General features: G+C 36.9%; 1 protein-coding gene across 9 annotated transcripts in view; it reads right to left on the bottom strand.

Annotated features, from left to right (window-relative positions):
* The window catches only part of CPED1 (cadherin like and PC-esterase domain containing 1), a 265,711-nt gene that overhangs the window by 83,940 nt on the left and 160,497 nt on the right, over positions 1–21,274 (bottom strand). For 7 of the 9 annotated variants that reach the window (XR_008998541.1, XM_057504707.1, XM_057504709.1 and 4 more), the window contains exon 17: positions 2,619–2,676. The exons of the other annotated variants lie outside the window; for them this stretch is intronic. Coding sequence is in view for 6 of the 7 variants with exons in the window: in XM_057504707.1 (XP_057360690.1) it covers positions 2,619–2,676 (58 nt within the window). In the remaining variant the exon portion in view is untranslated. The remainder of the gene's footprint in view (positions 1–2,618; positions 2,677–21,274) is intronic. 9 annotated transcript variants of the gene reach the window in all.

Here is a 21,274-nt window from a genome sequence, read left to right as displayed (position 1 = left end):
TGCTCACTGTTCTTCAAAGCACCAATTATGTGCTTACCTCAGGGCCTTTGCACTTGCTGTCCCTTCTGCCTGGAATGCTTTTCCCAGAGACCAAGTCTCACTCTTGCATTTCATTCAGGTCTCTGCTCACAGGAACTTCTCTGATCAATTATTAAAATAGTATACTCTTCTTGCTTTCTGTCCTTTTACCATGCTTGATCTTATCACTTATCACTACCTAATATACTGTATAATTATTTGTTAGAATTGTTGCATGTCTCTTCAACAACTGTAAATTTCATGAAAGCAGGGATTTTGCTTGCTTTTGTTTACTGCCTGGTCCTTCTCCATTGTTATGGCATGGTGTCTGTAACAGTGCCTGATACTTAACAGGCACTTAATAAATACTTGTTGATTTACCTGTGGAATGAATCAATAAACCTTTACATTTCTATTCTAAATTGGGATAGGGATAAGGTGGTAAAAAAGGCAGTAACATACAGCTTACAAGTGTAAAAAAAATCTTAAGAAAGTAGAATAAGGGTATGGCTAGAACCAATCTCATTTCTTTTCCAAAATTGGGAACTTAAAAAATTACCCATGGGTAAGTTCTTTATTTTTCATAAATTGAAAAGTATCATGGCTAAAATATTTTTGCTAAGTCTCTCTTTGATTTATGGGACTTTTTCATATTTTCAATGATATCCTCCATTAAAAAAAAAAGCGACGATGGAGTTGAACACTATTAAGTGACTGAGGAATTCCTGAATCTTGCCATAATATGTAGCCATAATATGTTGCCAAGGGATGTCACAAATGGAAACCAAATGTCTGTTTCCCAGTTTTCTTTAGTAAACTAGGAAGGTCACATACTCAAGTGTAAGGAGCAATGCCAACCTGCCCCGAGACTGAATCCCAATCTTTTCATTTTCCCACCATCTCGCCAATGAGATCGCAGAGCCCCAAATCACACCTGGGATGAGAAGGACTTCTCTGCTCTCATTCCACATATCTTGACTGCTACTCTATTCTTTCTAGGCTTCACAATGCCACACTCACCTCCTATTCCCTCTTCATCTGTGCCCCTCCACTTCAGTCTCCTTTTCTGGTTCTTCCCTTTCCCCACTCCTAAATGTTATGGGTTTCAAGGCTCAATTTTGGATCTCTTATCTTTTCTCCTCACAAACTCTCTCTAGGAAGTGCTACCATTCCTGCAAATTTAATTTCAGTGTTTTATCTGTAGAAATGTCCAAACAGAACAAAAATAGATCAAGTAATATACTGAACACCTATCTTTAACAATTAGCAACATGAGGTCAATTTTATTTGATCTAAACTCCTATTCTCTGATCTATTCTCACTGGATGATTTTAAAGCTATTTCCAGACATCATATCTTTTCATCTGTAAATTCTTCAATATGTATCTTTAAAAGATAAACACTTTTAAGTAAACAAAATAACACTATCGAATTTAGAAAAATTAGTAATTCTTTAACTTCAATGAATATTCAATGTTCAATATTTGTAATTGTTACTCTTACTGTCTAGACATGTCTTTTAATCATTGGTTTGTTTGAAGTATGAGCCTAACAAGAGCTGAACATTGCATCTTGGGTGGTACTGGGTACTTCCTTATTGTATCATATCAAGCACACATAATATCTGGTTGTTCAATCTGTAAAATTAATGTATAAAATAAAATAAAATGAATCATCTCTGTTCCACCTTTATGGCCACGCTGTAAAATGGTGTGAGATGGCACCAGCATCTGAAAGGCCAGCTCCTCTCCTGGTCTCCCTCCGGGGTGGCAGGGACTTGGTCATGTCTAGGTTGCTCCACCATCCTGTTTTGCTTCTCAACTCTTCTTGTCACTTGTGTATGCAATGCCTTCAATTTAATTAACTCTGAAAGACCTGAGTGTTTCTTGTTTTAGACTGTGGGATTGATATGACAAGGAGATTACAAGTTATGCTTTTGGATATGATGTGCCTGAAGTGCCATTAGGTGCGATGAACATAAAATGTAAACTCCGTGCTGTGGCCGATAAAGCGCTGCATGATCTGGTCTCCCACTGCCTCTTCATTCTCTCCAGCACCACCCTCTCCCTTATCCAGTCACTCTCTCAGCAAACTGGCCTTTTCTTTTTTTTCTTCAGAAGAGCCACAGACCTTTAAACAAGCAGGTTTCTATGCCTGAAATTTTCTTACCCCGGCCTTTCTCAAGGCTGGTTTCCTCTTATTTGAAACATCCCCCTCACAGTGAGACATTCCCTAAAGACCCTGCCAGCAGGGTTCCTTATCACTGTCCATCATTTCCTTTATGGCCTTTGCATAATCCATAATTATATGATTTATTTGGATGTTTAATGTTTAGATCCTTAAGTATATTGTAAACTTCACAACACAGGAGAGAAATCATGTCTATTTTGTTGACCTCAATGCCTGGAAAATTGTATCTGCAATGAAAAGAATGGATCAGTGAGTTCCAGAGCTGACCAGGTATTCTGGGAGCAGAACTGGCTGGATCAGTTCACACCTTAGGCTGCAGGGAGGCAGGAAACATCAGAGTAGTCTATGCCCAGGTTCAGAATCCTTGATGCACTCTGAGAGCTCACTGAGATGAATGCTTAAAATCATACCCTTGATTTTGACCTCTTTGTGGGTTTCAGAAGGTTGGTAGACAGAATTTCTTTTCTCCTCTAGAAAAGATAAGACAAATTGAACCGAATTGAATCATTGGGTAAGAAATCCAGTTATGAGTAGCTTGATTAAATCAGTGCTACTAGTCTTACAGATTTACAACAATTTTACAAAGGGAATAATTTTTTCATTTTTTAGAGTCTCACAAAAACTTTATTCCTCTAATCAATTGCTAGGTACCTATAGCATTTGACATCTTATTTTGATAATTTTGCTAGATATATGCATAATGTCCTATATGTTGTGAGTCTTCTAAATATTATATATTATGCCAGTGTTCAGCTTTTCAGGCACCAGAAGATAAAAAATTCATACTGGCTAGGGACAGCATTTTGATAGAGGCATAAAATATCAGGAATTCGAAACAGAGCCATAATGACTCTCTTTTATAATAACCATTATAGAAGATAAGTGCTAGTGTCTTCACCCAGAATATTCAAACATTATTTTATGAACTTTTAGATTTATGGAAAAAGAAGCTTACTACAAGTTCCCATGCATAAAATTTTTAGGTAATTTGCCAGTCTTGAAGCAGAATTTGACACCTATCTCATCAAAGATAGATAAAGAATAAAAGGCTGTAATAACAAAACTTTGGACAACATTTGCAAATTTGTTTCCCTGTCTAGTCAACATTATAAATAACCAGGTCTTGAACATAGAATAATGTTTTGGCCATGAAAGCAAATGAAAATATATGAAACTAAATGCCTTTTGTCATGGGTCTATTTTATTAATAATGCTCTGGAAGGGCAGCCAGTGAAATGATCAAAAAACAGAATTCTGTAATGATCAGTGTAGTATACAGTTCATCGGATGTAATTCTAGACACTGTAATACATTAACATATATGACTAATTAGTTGTTTGCAAAGCATTTGAAATGTCTGCTTTCAGATTATTACCTGGCCACTGCAATTTTCCTAGCCCATGGCTTCCTTCTTTCTTGCTGCAGTGGGCCTTATGGATTGCTCGAGCAAAGACTTTTAGTTATCAGCAGTATACTGTGGATCTAAAAATCCATTAGGAAACTGTGATGATTGGACACATGTCAGCAGTAGGAATTCATCATAAGAAACCCTAGTAAATTTACAGTTTGCTGATGTTCACCGAATGCAGTTGCTTGCTGAGACTTTGCACTCCCAATTTACAGTGCTTTGGAGAGACGGAGAATGAAGTGCAGGAGGTACCCACACTGAATTTTATCTTACCCCATACAGTTTACCCCAAAACCTCCACTATCATTAAGCTATTGATTCCACAGCTTAAAACAATATTGTTAATTATTGGCAATAAAATAGATTTTATTTTTATGTCCTGGCTATTATATGTTATGAACCCTTGTATATTGTGTATTTATTTCTTTTATCTCCTGTGATTTAAGAAAGATTTTGGAGTTAAAATTTAAACTTGTTTAAGGTAATAAACACTTTGAAGTAATCCTACAATGAGTGTTTCCTATGCTATTTGTCATGCTCATTTATAAAATGTAAATGTAAAATCACTGAAGAATAAGAGGTTGGATTGTTTCTTGTATCTAGTTCCATCTCTGTAACAGAAATACATCATTTGCTATACTCTTTGTTCTAGCAAATATTTTTTATATTTATATGTGCTATTTCCAGGGACAGTATACTGTTCTTCATACAGAACATAAAGAATCATACAGAATTGATGCCACTGACTAGAAAACATTTACTCTTCTTTGGGTCTCAGAAGTGGTGATAGGGTTGCACTGAGCCACATCTATGTTTGACATATTATACAATCATTTATGATGAACAGCACCCATTTCTGGAAGGTTTTGCTGCAGGTTGGTGGGTAGTTTTAACTTCAGACCGAATGAAGTTAATCTCATAAAGGAATCCCTGTGTCTCCTTCGCTCTTTACTTAACCATAGGAATTATATAATTCCAGACAAGAGCAGAAGTTATTTTTATGCTTTCAACTGTATACTTAATTGAATATTGTTCCCTTCTCTGGGCTTTGCAATGGTCATTTTGTTAAAGAAATGTAGCCATTTTCAGAGAGAAGAAGTTGTTTACCTTTTACTTAAAACTGATTTATCCTTCTGTTCCCACTGTTCATCTACTATCAGTGAGCACTGCACACACTTTCACTGCATCCCCTTTGCAATGATTCTCCGTTCACCCACCTTCAGTTCTTACTCTAGTTTTTTTTTTTTGCCAGGCTTTGATTAAGGCAACTCTTAAGTGTATTCAAAGCACAACTCAGAAAATAGTTATAGTTATCTTTAATATTGTTGAAGTCAGAAGAAATGGAAAACCCACCCACTGTTTTTCTGTATTAAATACAATGCAAAACTTATTAAGAAGAAATACGAGTCTCCTTAAAAGTTTAACAAGAAAGGTTAAGCACTGTAGGACTTTTGATGAATGTAGTGAAACCCAGAAATAATGAAAAACAGCTTTAGGATTAAATTAAAATAACAGTATTATTTGTTTTACATTTATCTGAAACTGGACGACAGTCTCAACTGAGCTTACATTTCAACTGTTCACATTTTAACTGCTTACAAAAAATTGGTTTGCCCTCACTTTTTCTGTAGACTAGTGGTACTCTTTTCCCCTTCTTACAATGTCATCTTATCATTTAAATAATAGGAAAAATGGCTAAATCAAAACTCTTCAACATGCAATAAAGAAAGCAACTGTGTCTTGACTTTCTTCCTCTCAGATGAAGAGTCACACAAAATAAATAATTTTTAAAGAAGTGTGGAAAACAGTTGGGTTTCCCCCCCAGTGAGCTGCATGAATCTCTAATCAAGAGCCTGGTACCTAGCTCTTTGGTTATCAAAACTTAAACATATTCTGTACCTTATTATGAATAGATGTTATAAACTAACTTTGAAAGAAAAATTGAAATTCACCTGGAAAAGAATGTCAGTTATGTTCTTCTGTTCATATCTGATCTCCACGAATAGGTGAGGTATTTCTTATCAGTTCAACACTTACTGGAGCAGCTTGCCGCAGCTATTCATTCACTTACCCGCTGTTATTTCTGTGTCTGTTAGGTACAGAGGCCTGCGAGGGACCGAAGACAAAGCCTGTGCCTTACGGAACTTACCAGAGACTCCCAGCCTTCTGAAATAGTCTGCAGACATCTGGAATTCCTAGAGTCCGCAGTGCCTTCCTCCCTTCCCTTGGGAAGCTTTTTGAGGATGAGGGCCCCTCTGTCTTCTCAAATCCATGTCCAAATTCATATTCAGTAAGTACCCTTTGGCTGACAACTGTCACCAACTCTGGCTTTCAACAGTTTTTAATACTTGGAAGCAAATATTACTTAAACTTAAAAACATTTTCATTGCTTTATGCCATTTCCTTTTCTGCTGATAGCTACAAAAACAACTCCTAAGCTGAATGGAAGCCGGAACTGCTAGACACCCTGAAGGAAAGGACTATTGGTCACGGTAAGCCAAATGGTTTCTAGGCCCCAAAAGTCAAGACAAGCACTCAGCACTTGGGGGAACCTTGTGGGCTCCAGGCACATAATTACTATTAATTACCTATGACTTAATAATTACAGTATTTTGGCAAATTCTTACATTTTTATAGGGCTTTGTAGAAAAACTACATGATTTTTTTTTTCTTTGAAAGGATATTTTGGACCTTAGAAAAATAAACAGGAATTATTCTTTGAAGGAAAAAAAATGCTGGTATAAGGGGAGTAAGGTAAAAGGAGGGACTGAACATGTCTCAAACACCTTCCATATGCCAGGTATAGTGGTCCTCAGGCTACATATGTTGGCTTATTTAATTAAATCACATTCACAACACCACCAGGTAGGTACTAGTCTCCCCATCTTAGCGATGAGGTATAGTAACTTGACCAAAATAATCCCAACAGGAAGGGGAAAACTGGAATTTAAACCCAGGGTTGGCTGACTCCAGAACTCCTGTGTTCACCAGTGGCGCTTCTCTGTGGCTTGCTGTTTCCAGTTACACTGAAAATCAGCTGAATTAGAAGAGATATCTCAGCCTTAGAAATGTAATGATGCTCAGTAACCACAAAATAAATAATGAAAGGAGGAAAGGAGGGCTGGGCAGGAGGGGGCAGGAGGGGAGGGAACGAGGGCCCAAGGAAGGAGGGAATGGAAGTGGGGAGGGAGGGCAGAAGGAAGGCACGGAGGGCGACTTGCTGGACTGTCTCCATTAAGTGGATTTCTTCCATTTTGATATGGGTCGGTCTGCTTTTAATGAAGTAGTAAATACCTTAACATGGTCTACCAACTTCTGGCATTATTTTTATGAATTTCATATGAATTTTTATTTCAGGAAATCTAACATCATTAAAACTAAAAAAAGCCCTCATTTAAGTGTTTGGTGTGGGCTGACAGGTCTAATTTCACTGTAGCTTTATAGTGGTTTTATTGTTTCTTATTGTCTGAAAGAACAAATATTTTAATACATTGGATAGGTCCAGTACAGAATATTTTTATGAGGGAAATAAACATGTGTGACACAGCTGATGTAGATAGGCATAAATGGCCCCCTAAATAGTTTCCTATATTTATTTTGGAATAGATATGGCTTTTGAATTTCCATTTATTAACTTTGTTCAGAAATGTCTATTCAGAACCATATTGAGTTTTGAGACTGAAACACACTCAATTAATATGCATCCAGTATTCTTGCATTTAGGGTTTCCTGATAACCAGACCTGCCATAAACTAAGTGTGTGACTTTTGGAAAGGGACTCAACCACTCTGTGCTTTATTTTCCTCATCGGAAAAATGGACCTGATAATAGAACCTTTCTTACATTTTTGGAGGATATACGTTTTAACAATTTTACTAAGGTTGATGAAATATTACAAATCTATTCATATAAGCAACAATACTTGCAAACTTTTGGTATCAGCCAAGTTGACATTTTGGCTAAGAACTAATATCACTTAGAAATGAAACTGGAGAACACTTTATATGCTATCTTTCTGAGGTAGAATATACATTAAAAAAAATCTTTTGATTGCCATTCAAAATCAATAATGTATTTATATACTCATCATGGAAATATTCTTGTGAGAAATGTATTTCAAATGAATATATTGAATTCCATCTGGGGAAACATACAGAGTCCAGTACAATTTAGACATTGCTGGGGCCTGGGGACAGTGATTCTTTCATAATTAATATTTGGGCAACTGGGAACTCCAGGTTTCAGTGGATTTTTCATTTTTAATGCTGACCCCTTTGCATGGCTTATCCCTTTCCTTTTAGGTGATGAGTGAAATGTTCCTAAATTTTCAGGAATACCTGATGAATATACCTCTGTGTCAAGCAAGCTGGGGAAACCGTTTAAACAGGCATTAGCTGAAAACAGCTGTCTCTCCTGCAGTGTGATAATCACACAGATGAAAGCATAAATCAGTGTAAGAATCATCACACACTATCTTGTGCAGTTGCCTGATTGTAGTAGAACACTTACTGCTGGGTATTTCTTGAAAATGAGGAAAAAACAGTAGCTTAAGATTTTTTTTGTGTGTGGAAAAATGTCAAGTTGGTTTGAAGATAAATAAATGCTAAGCCACATCCCTGCTAATCACCATGTTGATTTTTAAAATGACTAAGAAAGTAGTAGAGATGAAGTATTAATTTTAAAAACTTCTGGTTGATCATTTAATGATGTCCTGTTCCTCACTTAATAAAGGGCAGATTTAATACTCATCCTTTCTTTGTTCATCACTTTTTCCATTGTGTAGTAAAGAAATATCCTTGGGGCATTGGAAAACTGGGGCCGATAATAATATATGTAAGCAGTAAAGAAGTAGAAAGAGTGTGTATTGAGGTGAAGTTCACTGGGGGATGTGAGTATAAGACAGGGAACACTTGGAGAATAAGAGTGTACAGAAAACATACCGTGGATTCTAGATGATATTTGTCATGAGTTCCATGTGGTTGTATTAAAATAATAATTTTTTAAGATTATCACTATCCTATTGACTTCAAAGTGCTAAAATGAATATTAAGAGCTAGGCTCACTTGAAGGACTGTTTACTTTGTTATTTTTAATTTTTTCAAAGTCTTTTGTTAGTTAAAAAAAATTAAAAATATAGTGAGTTTACCAATTAAAGGGATGAAAATACAGAGACTAGGGTTCTTTAAAAGAAAATCAACAAAACAGATTGAATTAAAGCAAAATAGCATATCTTTGTGCATGAATAATGGAGAAAAACAAATTAAGAGCCTCAGAATTCTTGCAAGAAAATCAAATTTGCTGGCGCATTAAAAGTTTATTTCCATTTCAATGTTGGGGTTTTCCCAGAGAGATATATGTCTAAGAAACTGGGGTAACCATTTCTGTGCTAGCTTTTAGAAAAAAAGGAAAACAGGTCATCAGCTGATGATATTTGTCTCTCCTGTAGTATGAAAAACACTCATATGAAAACATCACAAGTCAGTATGGGCTCATCACACACACACATCTTCTGCAGTTTGCCCAGAGCAATGGAACCTATACTGTGGGGAATGTATCAGGAAAAAGGCTAGACCTCATCTGGGCCACATCTGGTATTATTCCAGGGTTCTGGAAATCCAAGAAACCTCATTCACGGAGAGAATAGTAAAGTGACATGAACTTTGATAAGTCATACCGTAAACAAAAAACCACAATTGCAAATCAGTTCTGTGTTCTAACTGTGAGGCTTTTGATCCCAGTGTATATCATAAACACAGCACAACCATTGTTAGCTTTTTCTTTCTTTCACAAATATTGTGACTAATTTTAAACACTAAATATTTATTTACAAAATTGCAGACTATTAAATAAAGCAATTACTTAAACTTCTTATTACACTAACTAAAAGGCTCTTCTCTCTTACTATCTTGGACCAGGGCTAAACAATAACCTTTAATACACAGCAATTAAGAAGCTAATTAAAAACTGTTATATTGAGTTTAAAAACCATTGCCATTGAGCTATTATTCATCTCAAATCTTAATCACTTGAACACACAAATTCAGGTAGACAACAGAAAAATCAAAGAAGGATATGAAGCAAATAAAGTGAGTTTCATAATTAAAGGCTTAAAGATACAGACTTGTGAAAAAAGCCATCTTCTGGTGTTTGGAAGAAGGTACCAGAAACATTCCTGTCTGTACACTACTGTGATAGTACTTCAGTAGGATATAGGACATAAACTTGTCTTCACATAGGAATCCTCCCCGGCCTTTGAATTTATTGTGCATGTACATTAAAACATGAAGGGATCTGTGGGCTTGGATGCATTCTGACAGGCCTTGCTTGACCTTTCTGCAGCTATCATCTCTACTTCAGTCACTGCCAAACTTCTAACAAACAGTATATATATCTACTGCTATTAATTTCTCTTCATTCACTCCTTTCTTACCTCTAGCAACCTAGCTTTTGCACTCACCATTCCAGGGGAAATAGTTCATTCTAAGGTCTCTAACCTCCTAACTGAGTAGGCCAACAGGTTGCCTGAGAGTCTTGCTCCCCTCCACTTTACTACCACGTTTGATCACTCCTTTTCAAACATCTTTCACTCTTGATTTCAAGGCACAGTGCAGCTTGTTTTTGACATTTTCTGTTGCATGTGCTGGCTCCTTCCTTTCTCCTAGGCACTAAGTACAGGGCACTCCTGTAAGTCTCTCCTGGGACAAATTTACTTTCTTGCCTGCATAATCTTATCTGGCTTCACAGACTCAGTTACCACTTTCATAGCAATGACACCCGCATCTCCAGTCCTTCAAATTTCTGTTCAGTTGCCTGATCTTTCTGTCATGTGACCCACCTGTGCCTTCAACTCAACTTAGCCGGTGAACATGCTCATCTTTTCCAAAGTCAGCTCATCTTGCTTTCTCTGCATATGTACTGGGGCTGCCTTCCACCCTCTATCATCTAAGCTCAGTCACTATGGCATCTCACTGTTGGGCTCCTTCATTCCCTGCCCTCCGGACCTCCAGCCTTCCATCAGGTCGCTCCCATTCACTGCCACTGTAGTTCAGGCCACAGCTTCTTGCACAGGCCTGCTTACCTGTGCGCACAGAGTTTTTCATATTTAATACTCACCTTCAAATGCACTTCAAGTGGATCTTTTTGATCAAGCAGTCCCCCACTCCCTCTCTGCCCTGACACTACAGCATGAGGTTAATGCTCTTCACCATACCCAAAATACTGACAGACACATGTGTATTAGTATAATAGGTGATTTCACAGACCACAAACACAGGTACGTGAAAATACAGCTTTCTTTCTATATAAAAAAAATTCCTTTCTAGTTAAATGCCTATTCCTCAAGGAAGTCAGAGACTGGGCCAATTCCAGATGCATTTGCATTTGGTAATAGGGCCTTGGGACATTTGATGGGGTGGTTTTGGCTGCTATCTCCTGAATGTTCTATGCTGTCATCTCACCTGCTTTCACAAGTTGCTAGCTCAGCTCGCCCCCTCCTCAGAGGCTGCATTCAGTAAGGGAGAGAGCAAGTCTGCTATTGGGTTCCCAACAAAGGGAGAGAGCATCTCTGCTTTGTGGTTCTGCTGACAGAAAGGATGTGGTTCAAGGGCACCTTCTCAGGGACACTTACCAGCACCCAGCTTTCTCTGTTCCCTGCTGCTTTTCCCTTCTGTTCTGCAATCAGATAATGGTAGTACGTTGGGAGTGGTGAGAACTGGTTCCTAGAAACCTTTTCTGTAAGGCAGAATTCAACTTAACGAATTACCTGTCTTCTTACTCGTGTTTATGCTATAACCCCCATACCACCTGGGGTGAAAGCTGATTCCTGCCTGGAAGGCAGGTAAAGGTGGCAGGGAAAAGGGGGGGAAAGCATAGCTTAGTATTACAAAATATCATTGCATTACATCTATGGTAGCAGAACCTAAAAACCATTTGCAAATCTATTGTCCAGATAGGTGGCTGGACAATAGCTCAGCCACAGCGCAGCACTTACTCCCGGCTCCTGCTTGGAAGGAATTTCCCACTACACCTTTTTTCTTTAAACTTTGTACATTTGCATTCAGCATCTTTTTTTCTTTTCTAAGAGTTTTTTTTAGTATTTTTAAACACATTAGCTCAACCATATACCTCAACTACAGCATTCTACAACTAAGGAAGAAATCATTTAAGGTAAATATATGGCCTATGTATGCATTTTGTTTGGTTTATACAAACTTTCAAAGCTTTTCTTGAATTTTTTTGTGAATTGAAGTTTTCAGGGAAGTTCAGCATTTTCTGCTTCTCTAGAAAAACATTAAAAATGGACAATGCCAAGAATTTGTACAGAATTAATTTGACTAGAAAGGTTGCAAGGATGGAAAGAGAATGGGCTGGTGCCAAGCAGAGAAAATTAATATCAAGTCAGCACCCTCTATGAACTAGACAGCTTGACACAAACCACCTATTCTGTTTAATTCATACAGTTAGGAAGGTAAAATTTTGTGATTTGCATTTTAAGAAGCCAGTATGTCACCGAGCCAAGAGAGGAATGTGTTTCTCTCTCACTATGAAGCCACACTCCTAAAAGGGAAAAGAGGTAGAAAATAATTTGGTTCCAATGCATCTAAATCTCAGAGGTACTTCCCATAAAAAAAAGCAACAAATAAAGCAAAATACAAAAATGTGACCTGCCACTACTCCTTGCTATTCCTAAGCAAGCATCCTTGGCTAGAGCACTCTTACTTCCTAGGGAGTAAATTCAAGCAGCTGTAGGTCAATACATGACAGATTTACCTTAAATATTGCTCCTTCTATTCTTCGGAGCACGTCTAGTCTCTGTAATCACAGATGCTTTCTTTCCAAGGATTTCAGAAATTCCCACAAAAGAAATTATATAATCGCTTTTACTTTAGATTGCCTTGGTCTTTTTCAAAACGGGGAGAATATTTGCTGAGAAAGTGCACAGTGAGTTACATCAGAGCTGTTCCTTCCACTGTCTCTATAAAAGCACAAAGTAGCGATTTTTCTTCCTAAACCAAATCTGTTTGACAAGATATACTTGCTGTTGCACAGATTAAAAAAAAAATTGTCTCCCTCCAGGAGCCACTGCACCTTTGAGATATTTCTGAGCTGTTGTCATGCTCCTCTCCTCTCCTTTTGGACATATTTGGTTCCTTTAATCATGACTAATAAATCAGTCCTTTCATGCTCTTAATGGTTTTTCTTGCTTTCCTCTGAACTCCATCCAATTGGTTTATGTTTTTAGTAATGTGCAAACCAAAACTAAATGCAATATTCCAAGTGATTCTCTTTTTGTAATATTCCAAATGTGCCATTACGAAAGGTAGGCAAAGACTTAAACAAAACAAAATGAAGAAAAAAAGGCAACAGGGATAAAAAGATGTGGAGGCTTCCATGGATCTTGTAACTCCATGAAATGTATACAGAAATTCCCTTCCCTTTCATTATTATTTGGCAGGCTTTGTTAGTTATTATTATTATTTTTTATCTAATTGTTATATTCACATTATTTCCAGTGTTTTTTTAGCACCTGAAAACCTGTTCCTACTTGAACCCAGCCCTTGTGGACAGGATCCTGCTAGCACTGGACTAATTGCTTAAGCGCTTTATACCTGCCTGTACAGAATCACCAAGTGGCGTTTGCTTCAGGCTACTCAGTATAGGAGGCCACTCACCTCAAGTCAACTTGCTGCTTTGTGCAGCCCTGCTGCCACTGTTTCTCTCAGAAAAAAAGTGAACCATATCCCGTGGTCTAGCTGCCTTGCCTGACAGATCTACTGTGATCAAGAGCTGTTTCCCAGCTTCTTTCTCACTTTGTTGGCTCAGTCTGGTGCCAGCTTCAACCTTCCTCTGGCACTCTTCCTACAGTGGGGGCACTGTCAGGTTCATCGGGACAAGTTCAAAATATGATAGTTGTTGATTCAAAATATATTTGAACCTAAAAATTAGACCTTTATTTTAAAGATCATTCATGTTCAATTGTGGAGCTTTCTTGAAATATTCATATTTGAATCAAGAAATAGAAGTATGATTGCGGTAATAACTTTCATGGCCTTTATCTAATGCACAATGGAACAGTAATGGAGAATACAAGACTCTGGAACCAAACTGCCTGCATTTGAATCCAAGCTCCATTATTCCATGTAATCTCGGTGAGATACTTAACTGCTCTGTGCCTCAGTTTTCATAACTGTAAAATGGGGATATTAACAATAGTATCAATTTCATAGGGCTCTTGTAATGACTAAATGAGTACTGACATGTAAAACCATCATTTTGAATGAGTGGTTACAAGCATCTGTGAAAGATTACATATCACTGAGCTGAATGATAGGAGAAGGTATCAAACCCCTTCCGGCCCCCCAACAAAAATGGTCTCTGACTCCAGAACACTGATTTCTAGTTGGAAATTCAAAATATGATCACGTACACAAAGAAAGAGGACAGTCATAGGGCAGTATATATGTTTTATCCAGACCCACATTCATTTGTATAAAGTTTGAAACCATTAATCACTAAAGATATGCAAATTCTTCAATACTAAATCTAGATTATTCTACATAGCCTGAAAGGCAGAGCCAACTGAATCCACTCATACTCCAGATTATCATAGATTATACACTGCTTGGGACCAGACGTTGAGAAGAATGAGATGTACTATAAAACCTTAAAATATACAGATGCTTGGACTAAGCCATCTATTGATTGATCTATCTATCTATCCATTTGTCATAGGTATTCCTTATATTCTCAACAGACACACACAGAAAGCAAAAGTCCTGAAAGGATATAAATTACGGCTGTTAAAATATTTTATTGATACCAATGCCCCTATATGTTTCTATGAGAAAGCAGCTTTCTGCAATCCTTAAATTGCATAAGAGTTATATTAACTGTATTAAAGTAAAGCAAGAAAAAATATCTCCAGTATGGTTCAAACTCAAAATGGAGACAAAAATTTAAGAAACAACATGGAGTATTTCAGTCTGGACAGAGTTGATAAAACTGTGAGATGAAAGAAAACTATGCTTGGTTTTCAGTAGTTGCCTAGCATTGTGATCTAAGCATTAGCTTTCAAGAAGATGCACTAGTTATTTATAAATCTGTAAGCATGTCTCCAAAATATTCAACCTATAAGATAACTGCTTTCTACCCATTCAGTACAACCCTGACCATGACTAACCTAATCACTCTCCTCAGTGTAGAGCAGACACCGGGGCTTACAGAGGGATGTGGTCGGGGAGGTGAAGGGCCCCCACCCATAAGATGGTGAACTTCCTGCTTCTCTTCCAGGTCTTCGGTTCCCTCCGGCGCCACCCGAGGCCCAATCACCCCTCGCCCCCCTTCCAATCCCAGCACCTGGCCAATAGCCACCAGCCCCATAGAAGTGACACCTCAATCAGCTCATGTCCCTTCCTATATAACCCAGCACCTTTCCCTAATAAAGCGGAATTCTCCAGTGAATTGCTGCTGTGTGTCGCTCCTTCCTTTCAGGAGGTATGCCTCAGTGGACAGTAAATTGTGGTGAGAATATCAGTCATCTGGGAACAGAGGCCTGAGATTGCCAGATCTTGACCAGGAACTAAAATCCAGATTTTTACATGAACCTCTTGATGTTTAAATTCTGGCAGCTAATTCAAAAAGCAGAAGGTTATTTTAATCAAACATTTTATTAAAGCTTCATGGGAACAAAGAAGCTTGGATTATCTCCTACCTTCTAATAAAACTAAATCTAATTCAGTGCCATACTGTTCTTAATAGAAAATTCCATTTAAAAACAGAATACATTTTAAAAAGGGAAATAAATAGGGCTGAAAGTTTCTAAAAGTATAAAGTTGCATTTTTCTAATTAAGGTTAATGTTTCCTACTTAACTTCTCTATAGAACTTAATTTTTGATACAACCATTTTAATACTTTCTTAGGAATATGACAAACTAATTTAACCTATCTGTAAAAGCTGTATGTAGGTTATTAATCTGTTTGATAGTTTTATAGAACATGACTGGTATCTATTTAACATTGAAATACATACATATTCATTCATATACGCGTTCTGAATTGTTTGTCAATCACATTTCATATTTTTAAAAAACTTTGTAATTTTAAACTTATTTCACCAAAGTATTTTGCATATATATGTGCACATATGTTTATGTTGCATTTAATATTATTTTTGGTTATTATCAGCCATTATGAATTAGAAAATAAAAAGACCTTAATTGAGGTTTAAAACTTCAGCTTGATTTTCTTATGACCATAAAACATTTGTAGGATTTGCCATATTAAAGTACCTATCTTTGCAAATAGTTTTGTTTCTAAAGAATTATGAAGGAAATGTTTTGGCAAATAAAATTATTATCTATTAAATGTGATACTCAAGAGAATACAGCATTTTGATCCTTTGGATGAAGAAGACTATTTTTGAAATATTAGTATCTCACTAACTTTCTAGGAGTGGTAAATTTAAAAAATTCATTTCAGAAGAACAAATGAAACCCCAAGTTAGTAGAAGGGGCATAACAAAGATCAGAGCAGAAATAAATAAAAAAGAATAAAGAATATAAAAAGATCAATGAAACCAAGAGCTGATTCTTTAAGAAGATAAACAAAATAGATAAACCCCTAACCAGACTTATCAAGAAAAAGACAGACTACACAAATAAACAACATAAGAAATGAAGAAGGAAGAGTCACAACAGATACCACAGAAATACAAACAATTATTAGAGAATACTATGAAAAACTATACACCAGTAAATTGGAAAACTTAAAAGAAATGGGAAATTTCCTAGAAAAATACAACCTTCCAAGACTGACCCATAAAGAAACAAAAAATCTGAACAGACCAATTATCAGGAATGAAATTGAACTGGTAATCAAAAAACTCCCAACAAATAAAAATCCAGGACCAGATGGCTTCACAGCTGAATTCTACCAAACATTTAAAGAAGAGCTAATACCCCTCCTTTTTAAAGTATTCCAGAAAGTAGAAGAGGAGGGAATATTTCCAGAGTCATTCTATGAGGCCAACATCACTTTAATACCAAAACCAGACAGACACTAAAAAAAAACAAAAATCACTTCAGATTTTCATAAAGTGGAAGTTTAAATATCCAATCAGCAAGAGGCATGCTGATAAGCAGTTTTTATTTGAGCAACTTTAGGAACATATTAAAACTCTGACCAGTAATAAATACTCCTGTTATTACAGTATTTAAAAAGTTAGCCAGTAAAGTACTCAGCATACCTGGAGAAGCTGAGTCAAGTAAGGACCTGAGGAACTGGGCTCAGCTCTTATAAGTTTTAAAACAATAAACTCTTGAGGTGAATTAAAACTAATGAATTCTAGTAGGTTCTTTTGTGCCTTAAAATCTACACAAAGTTATTTAACTTTTATATCAGATCCCAAATATTTAAGGCATCTGCCTCAAATGGTTATAGGATACAGATAATCTGTTTATTATCTTCATAAACCTTCCCAGCCAGACTTTATGCTGTGATGTCTCTCAGAAATCCTGTGATTTTAAACATGACATCCCACCTTGCCTGAATATGATGACTATAAATTAACAACATGGGCTAAAACCAGGGGATGGCAAAGGATTCAGTCTTGGTTGCATTCTAAAGAACTCCTTTTTCCATAAAGACATGAACTCTGTTGACAGCTCCTATTCTTAGGGTTCTTCCTCTTTCCTACAGGGACAGAGGAAGGTTGCTTATGCTCTTTTGCCATCATCTTGGCTGCACTCTGATTTCATGACCTCTGAGTTAATCCTTCATTTTTTCCTATTAGCAAGTGTAAGCAGGCTGACTTCAAACGAACTGTAATAGGTCACAAGGTTTAATGGGCACAGAGATAATCATCTAAATTACATTTCTAGTCCTGATGGGCTAGACAGACTTAGAGGGTGACTTTACCAGCCTATTCGCTGTTAATCAGCAAGGCTGGTGGGTCTGAGAGTGTAGCTGCCTTCGCCTTCCTCCCTGAGGAACTGGGTCATATTGACTGATTAGCAAAGGCAGCTGCATTAACTTCTTCTCCCACAAAATGTGTTGTGTCCCAAAAGGACATGAAAGCCAAATGAGGCCACACCTCAAACACTCACACACTCTTTTCATCTCTGTGGAATTATCTGCCCTCTACTTGTAGCCCATGATCCCAGGGACAACAGTTGTTGCTGACTTTCACGATCTGTTAATGCTTAGGAATTTTTACAGTAAAGAACTTTTTTATACATTTATTTCTTGTAATATCAAGAAAATGCCACAGTCTATAGTATATTTTTCATTGCTACATGATTCTTAAAGAAGAAGAAGAAACATGGAATTACTCTAAAAATAAAAGGAACCAAAGTAATTTCAAAGACAAACATCCCTTTGGACCTGGCAGAGGGAATATCATCGTGAGTTGTTTTTACAATGTAGGCTTAACCAATTCGGTTACATATATCAGTTTATTACCAAAGAAAATCACAGCCATTCCTCTGATAAAGCATGATATTAGAATATATGTTTAATTAAAATCCCCAAAAGGAATGAACTGGGATCATTTAAAACTAAGCAGTATGCCTAATATATAAATGAACATAGTCTCCCTCATCTCTAACACTTTCTAATTTACAAAAGGCTTTTATATCCATTACCATTTTACTTTTAATAAGAACACAGTGAAATAGGTTAGGGTAATTGTTATCTCTATTTCACAGATCATAGCAATTTTCTGAGAAGTTAATTGGCATCTCAGTGTCATTGAGGTAATAAGTGACAGAGCCAGCACAAAAATCCAGGTCTTCAGATACCACCCTTGTGTATAACTGAAAAACATTTTGCAAAATGTGATCTTCTGGTGGAATGCCCTAGTGGTTTTAAAAAAAATCATCCACTTAAAGAGGCCCTATTGGCAGTGATGGTTGGTAAATTGTGTTTATTCAATTAGCATCCTTATGCAAAAAAATCTCATATACTCAAATGATTTAATAGGAAGGATGTTGGTTGTTAAAATAGCTACATACATTATAATGTTTCGAAAACCTTGGATGACTCTGAACAGCATGGAGTTTATAAAAACCACAAATATATGAAATCATATTTTGGTTTCATGTAGAAATGTAACAAACAAAAAGAATACAAGTGATTTAAGTGAAAGCCAGAATCAAAAGAAATGTTGGATTTTATAAATTCCAATCTTAAAACTTTTTCTGAATTGTAAAAATTGACCCCCCCCCACACTCCACTCACATAACAAAAAGAAGAAAAAGAAAGAAAAAAAAAAGAATTTAGAAACTTTAGACTCCATGGTGGTGAATCACAGAGAGTACTCATGTAGGAAGTGGGTGTGTTAGAGCTCTGTGGTGAGGTCTCTAGAGACTGGGCACAGAATGAAAGAAGGAAATTGGAGTGTGAACGGTATTAGTTCCTAAGAAAAGGACCTTTTTAATGACATACAGATTGGTCAAATAATAACTAAACATATCATCCGTTTTCATGACTGAATAGTAGAAGTGGGATAAAAATTATTTGAATGTACTCATGCAATTATATGTTGCCAAACAGGAATCTGGTCCATTAACGAGCATAGCCTTTATTTTCATTGTTGGTCAATTTAGAAGTTTCAAATTTTTAAAGTTAGATCAAAAGAAATGTATTTTCACTTTTAGAAGCTGATTTACCAAAAGAGACACAAGCAAAACAAAATGAGAAATACACTGAGGGGATCCTTAAATGAAGCTTTTACCCAAAATATACCACTTCAGTAGGTCTTGTATTTCATATTTGGTGAAATTTTCCTTCTGTGTTTGTTCCTTTTTGTTTTCATAGATTTGAGTTATATTTAACAAGGGAAAATGAAACTAAAGAATAATAATTTGCATTAGTAATCACTGAAATAATCTGATATAATATGCTATATAAGCAAAACATGAATGCCTTTGACAATTTCGGACAATTCAAGAAAAGCCATAGAAAAGCATCTTTGTTTTTTTAGAATCTCTTATAGGAAACATGAGAAAATGTTAATAAAAATGAGTAAAAATACATTTGTTTCATAAAGAATACAAAGTGATCAATATAGGATTGAAAGTCAAGTAATGGGAAATACCTTAGAAGGAGTTTATTTTACTTTCTGGAAAAACTATCTCCCTGGTGACAGTACTTAGAAATTAGTCTATTCACACACAACAATGGGGTTTTTTGAAAGGTACAGAAACTGTCTTTCCTATCATACAAATTAATGGACTACAAAAGAACTGCATTGAAGAAAGAATGCCCCTGAGCTACATTATCCTAAAAGCATGTGCTTTTTAGATGAGAAAGAAGGGACATAAGCTCAGGGATAGTAAGAGGCAATGGTTCTCAAAGTGCAGTTCCTGGAGCAGAGGTCAGGATCAGCGTCACCAAGAAAGCCAGCAGACATGAGAATTCTTGGGTCCCACCCAGTCCTACTGAATCAGAAATGGGCTGGGGCTAGCAATCTGCACTTTAACAAGCCTTCCAGGAGATTTGGACACATGATCACATTTGAGAATCACTAGTATAAGGAAAAGCAGTGACAGGACAGGAATGAAAAGAAAGTGAAGGCAGCTGGTTGTACCGAGGACAGCAAGCCCTGGTAGAAATGGCCCTGCTGTCTGTGCAGGAGGTACTGTGAGCCCCTACAGTGTCCACAAGCAGTGACTCCTAAGGAAACTCAGGTCCAGCTGGAAGGGAAATGAAGAAGTGTAATAGACCAGGGAGGAACTTGGATGGCAACCTGTGGGTCTAAGCCTCCAAATCAGCTTTGGCACACAGCCCCTTGGAACCCTGGGCCAAGCAGCCAGCAGTGGGACAGGTCCTGTGACATCTACAAAAGGAAGTGATATCAGGGTCGTATTGGGTCCCTTGTCAGACATATGGTGTCCTGAGCTTTTGCTCTTAAGTCTTTACAAACACACAGTGAAAGAAAAAGAACAGCATCTAGCAGTAAACTTAGACTGGGATATCCTTTTAACTTTTCACTTATTTAAAATACATAGATTAGTGAGTTTTTAAAAAGTCATCTGGTCTACCCAGGCTTCTAATGCCCAAATTAATTCTTTAGTATTGCAATCAAATGGTCAACTAGTCTGTGCCTTGGATACTCTGGAGAGAAGCATATTGCCTCTGAGGGGGCCTATTTTATTCTACCTCTGCAGAGGTACAGGTATGAGAATACACTTACTTAGGGTGAACTGGTAGCTGTCTACTCGTGAGGCACAAAAAAATACCAGAATTAAGGACATGTGTCATTTTTTTCATTGCCCATTACTACTCAAGCTCTTTTTATTTAGGATGGATTCTCTACTGTGAAAGTCACACAGGTACTCCAGGTAAATTGGTAAAGGACATATGGCCTAAACTTGGCCAACTGGATGCCCCACCCAAAGTCTTTGAGCTTGGAGAAAATAACACAAATAAGAAGGGACAGTTTAGAATTCACTGGCCTTGAGGTTCGGCAGCAGTGAAAGGAGCAGCAGCCGGTAGGATCTGGAAAGGGTGGAATCTGGACAGGCATAATGGCACCTGGAGGGGCATCCAGATGAGATGATTCTCACGGTGTGACATTGTCTATGATGTCATCTGTTTCCCTTGCATACTATTTTCTGATTTTTTTAGTTTTCCCTTAATAGCTCAAGTCTGTAAATTAC

This window comes from Manis pentadactyla, chromosome 7 (genome assembly GCF_030020395.1).
Source record: "Manis pentadactyla isolate mManPen7 chromosome 7, mManPen7.hap1, whole genome shotgun sequence".
NCBI lineage: Eukaryota > Metazoa > Chordata > Mammalia > Pholidota > Manidae > Manis > Manis pentadactyla.
The sequence above is the reverse complement of the archived record's forward strand: the minus strand, read 5'-3'. Positions and strand labels throughout refer to the sequence as shown.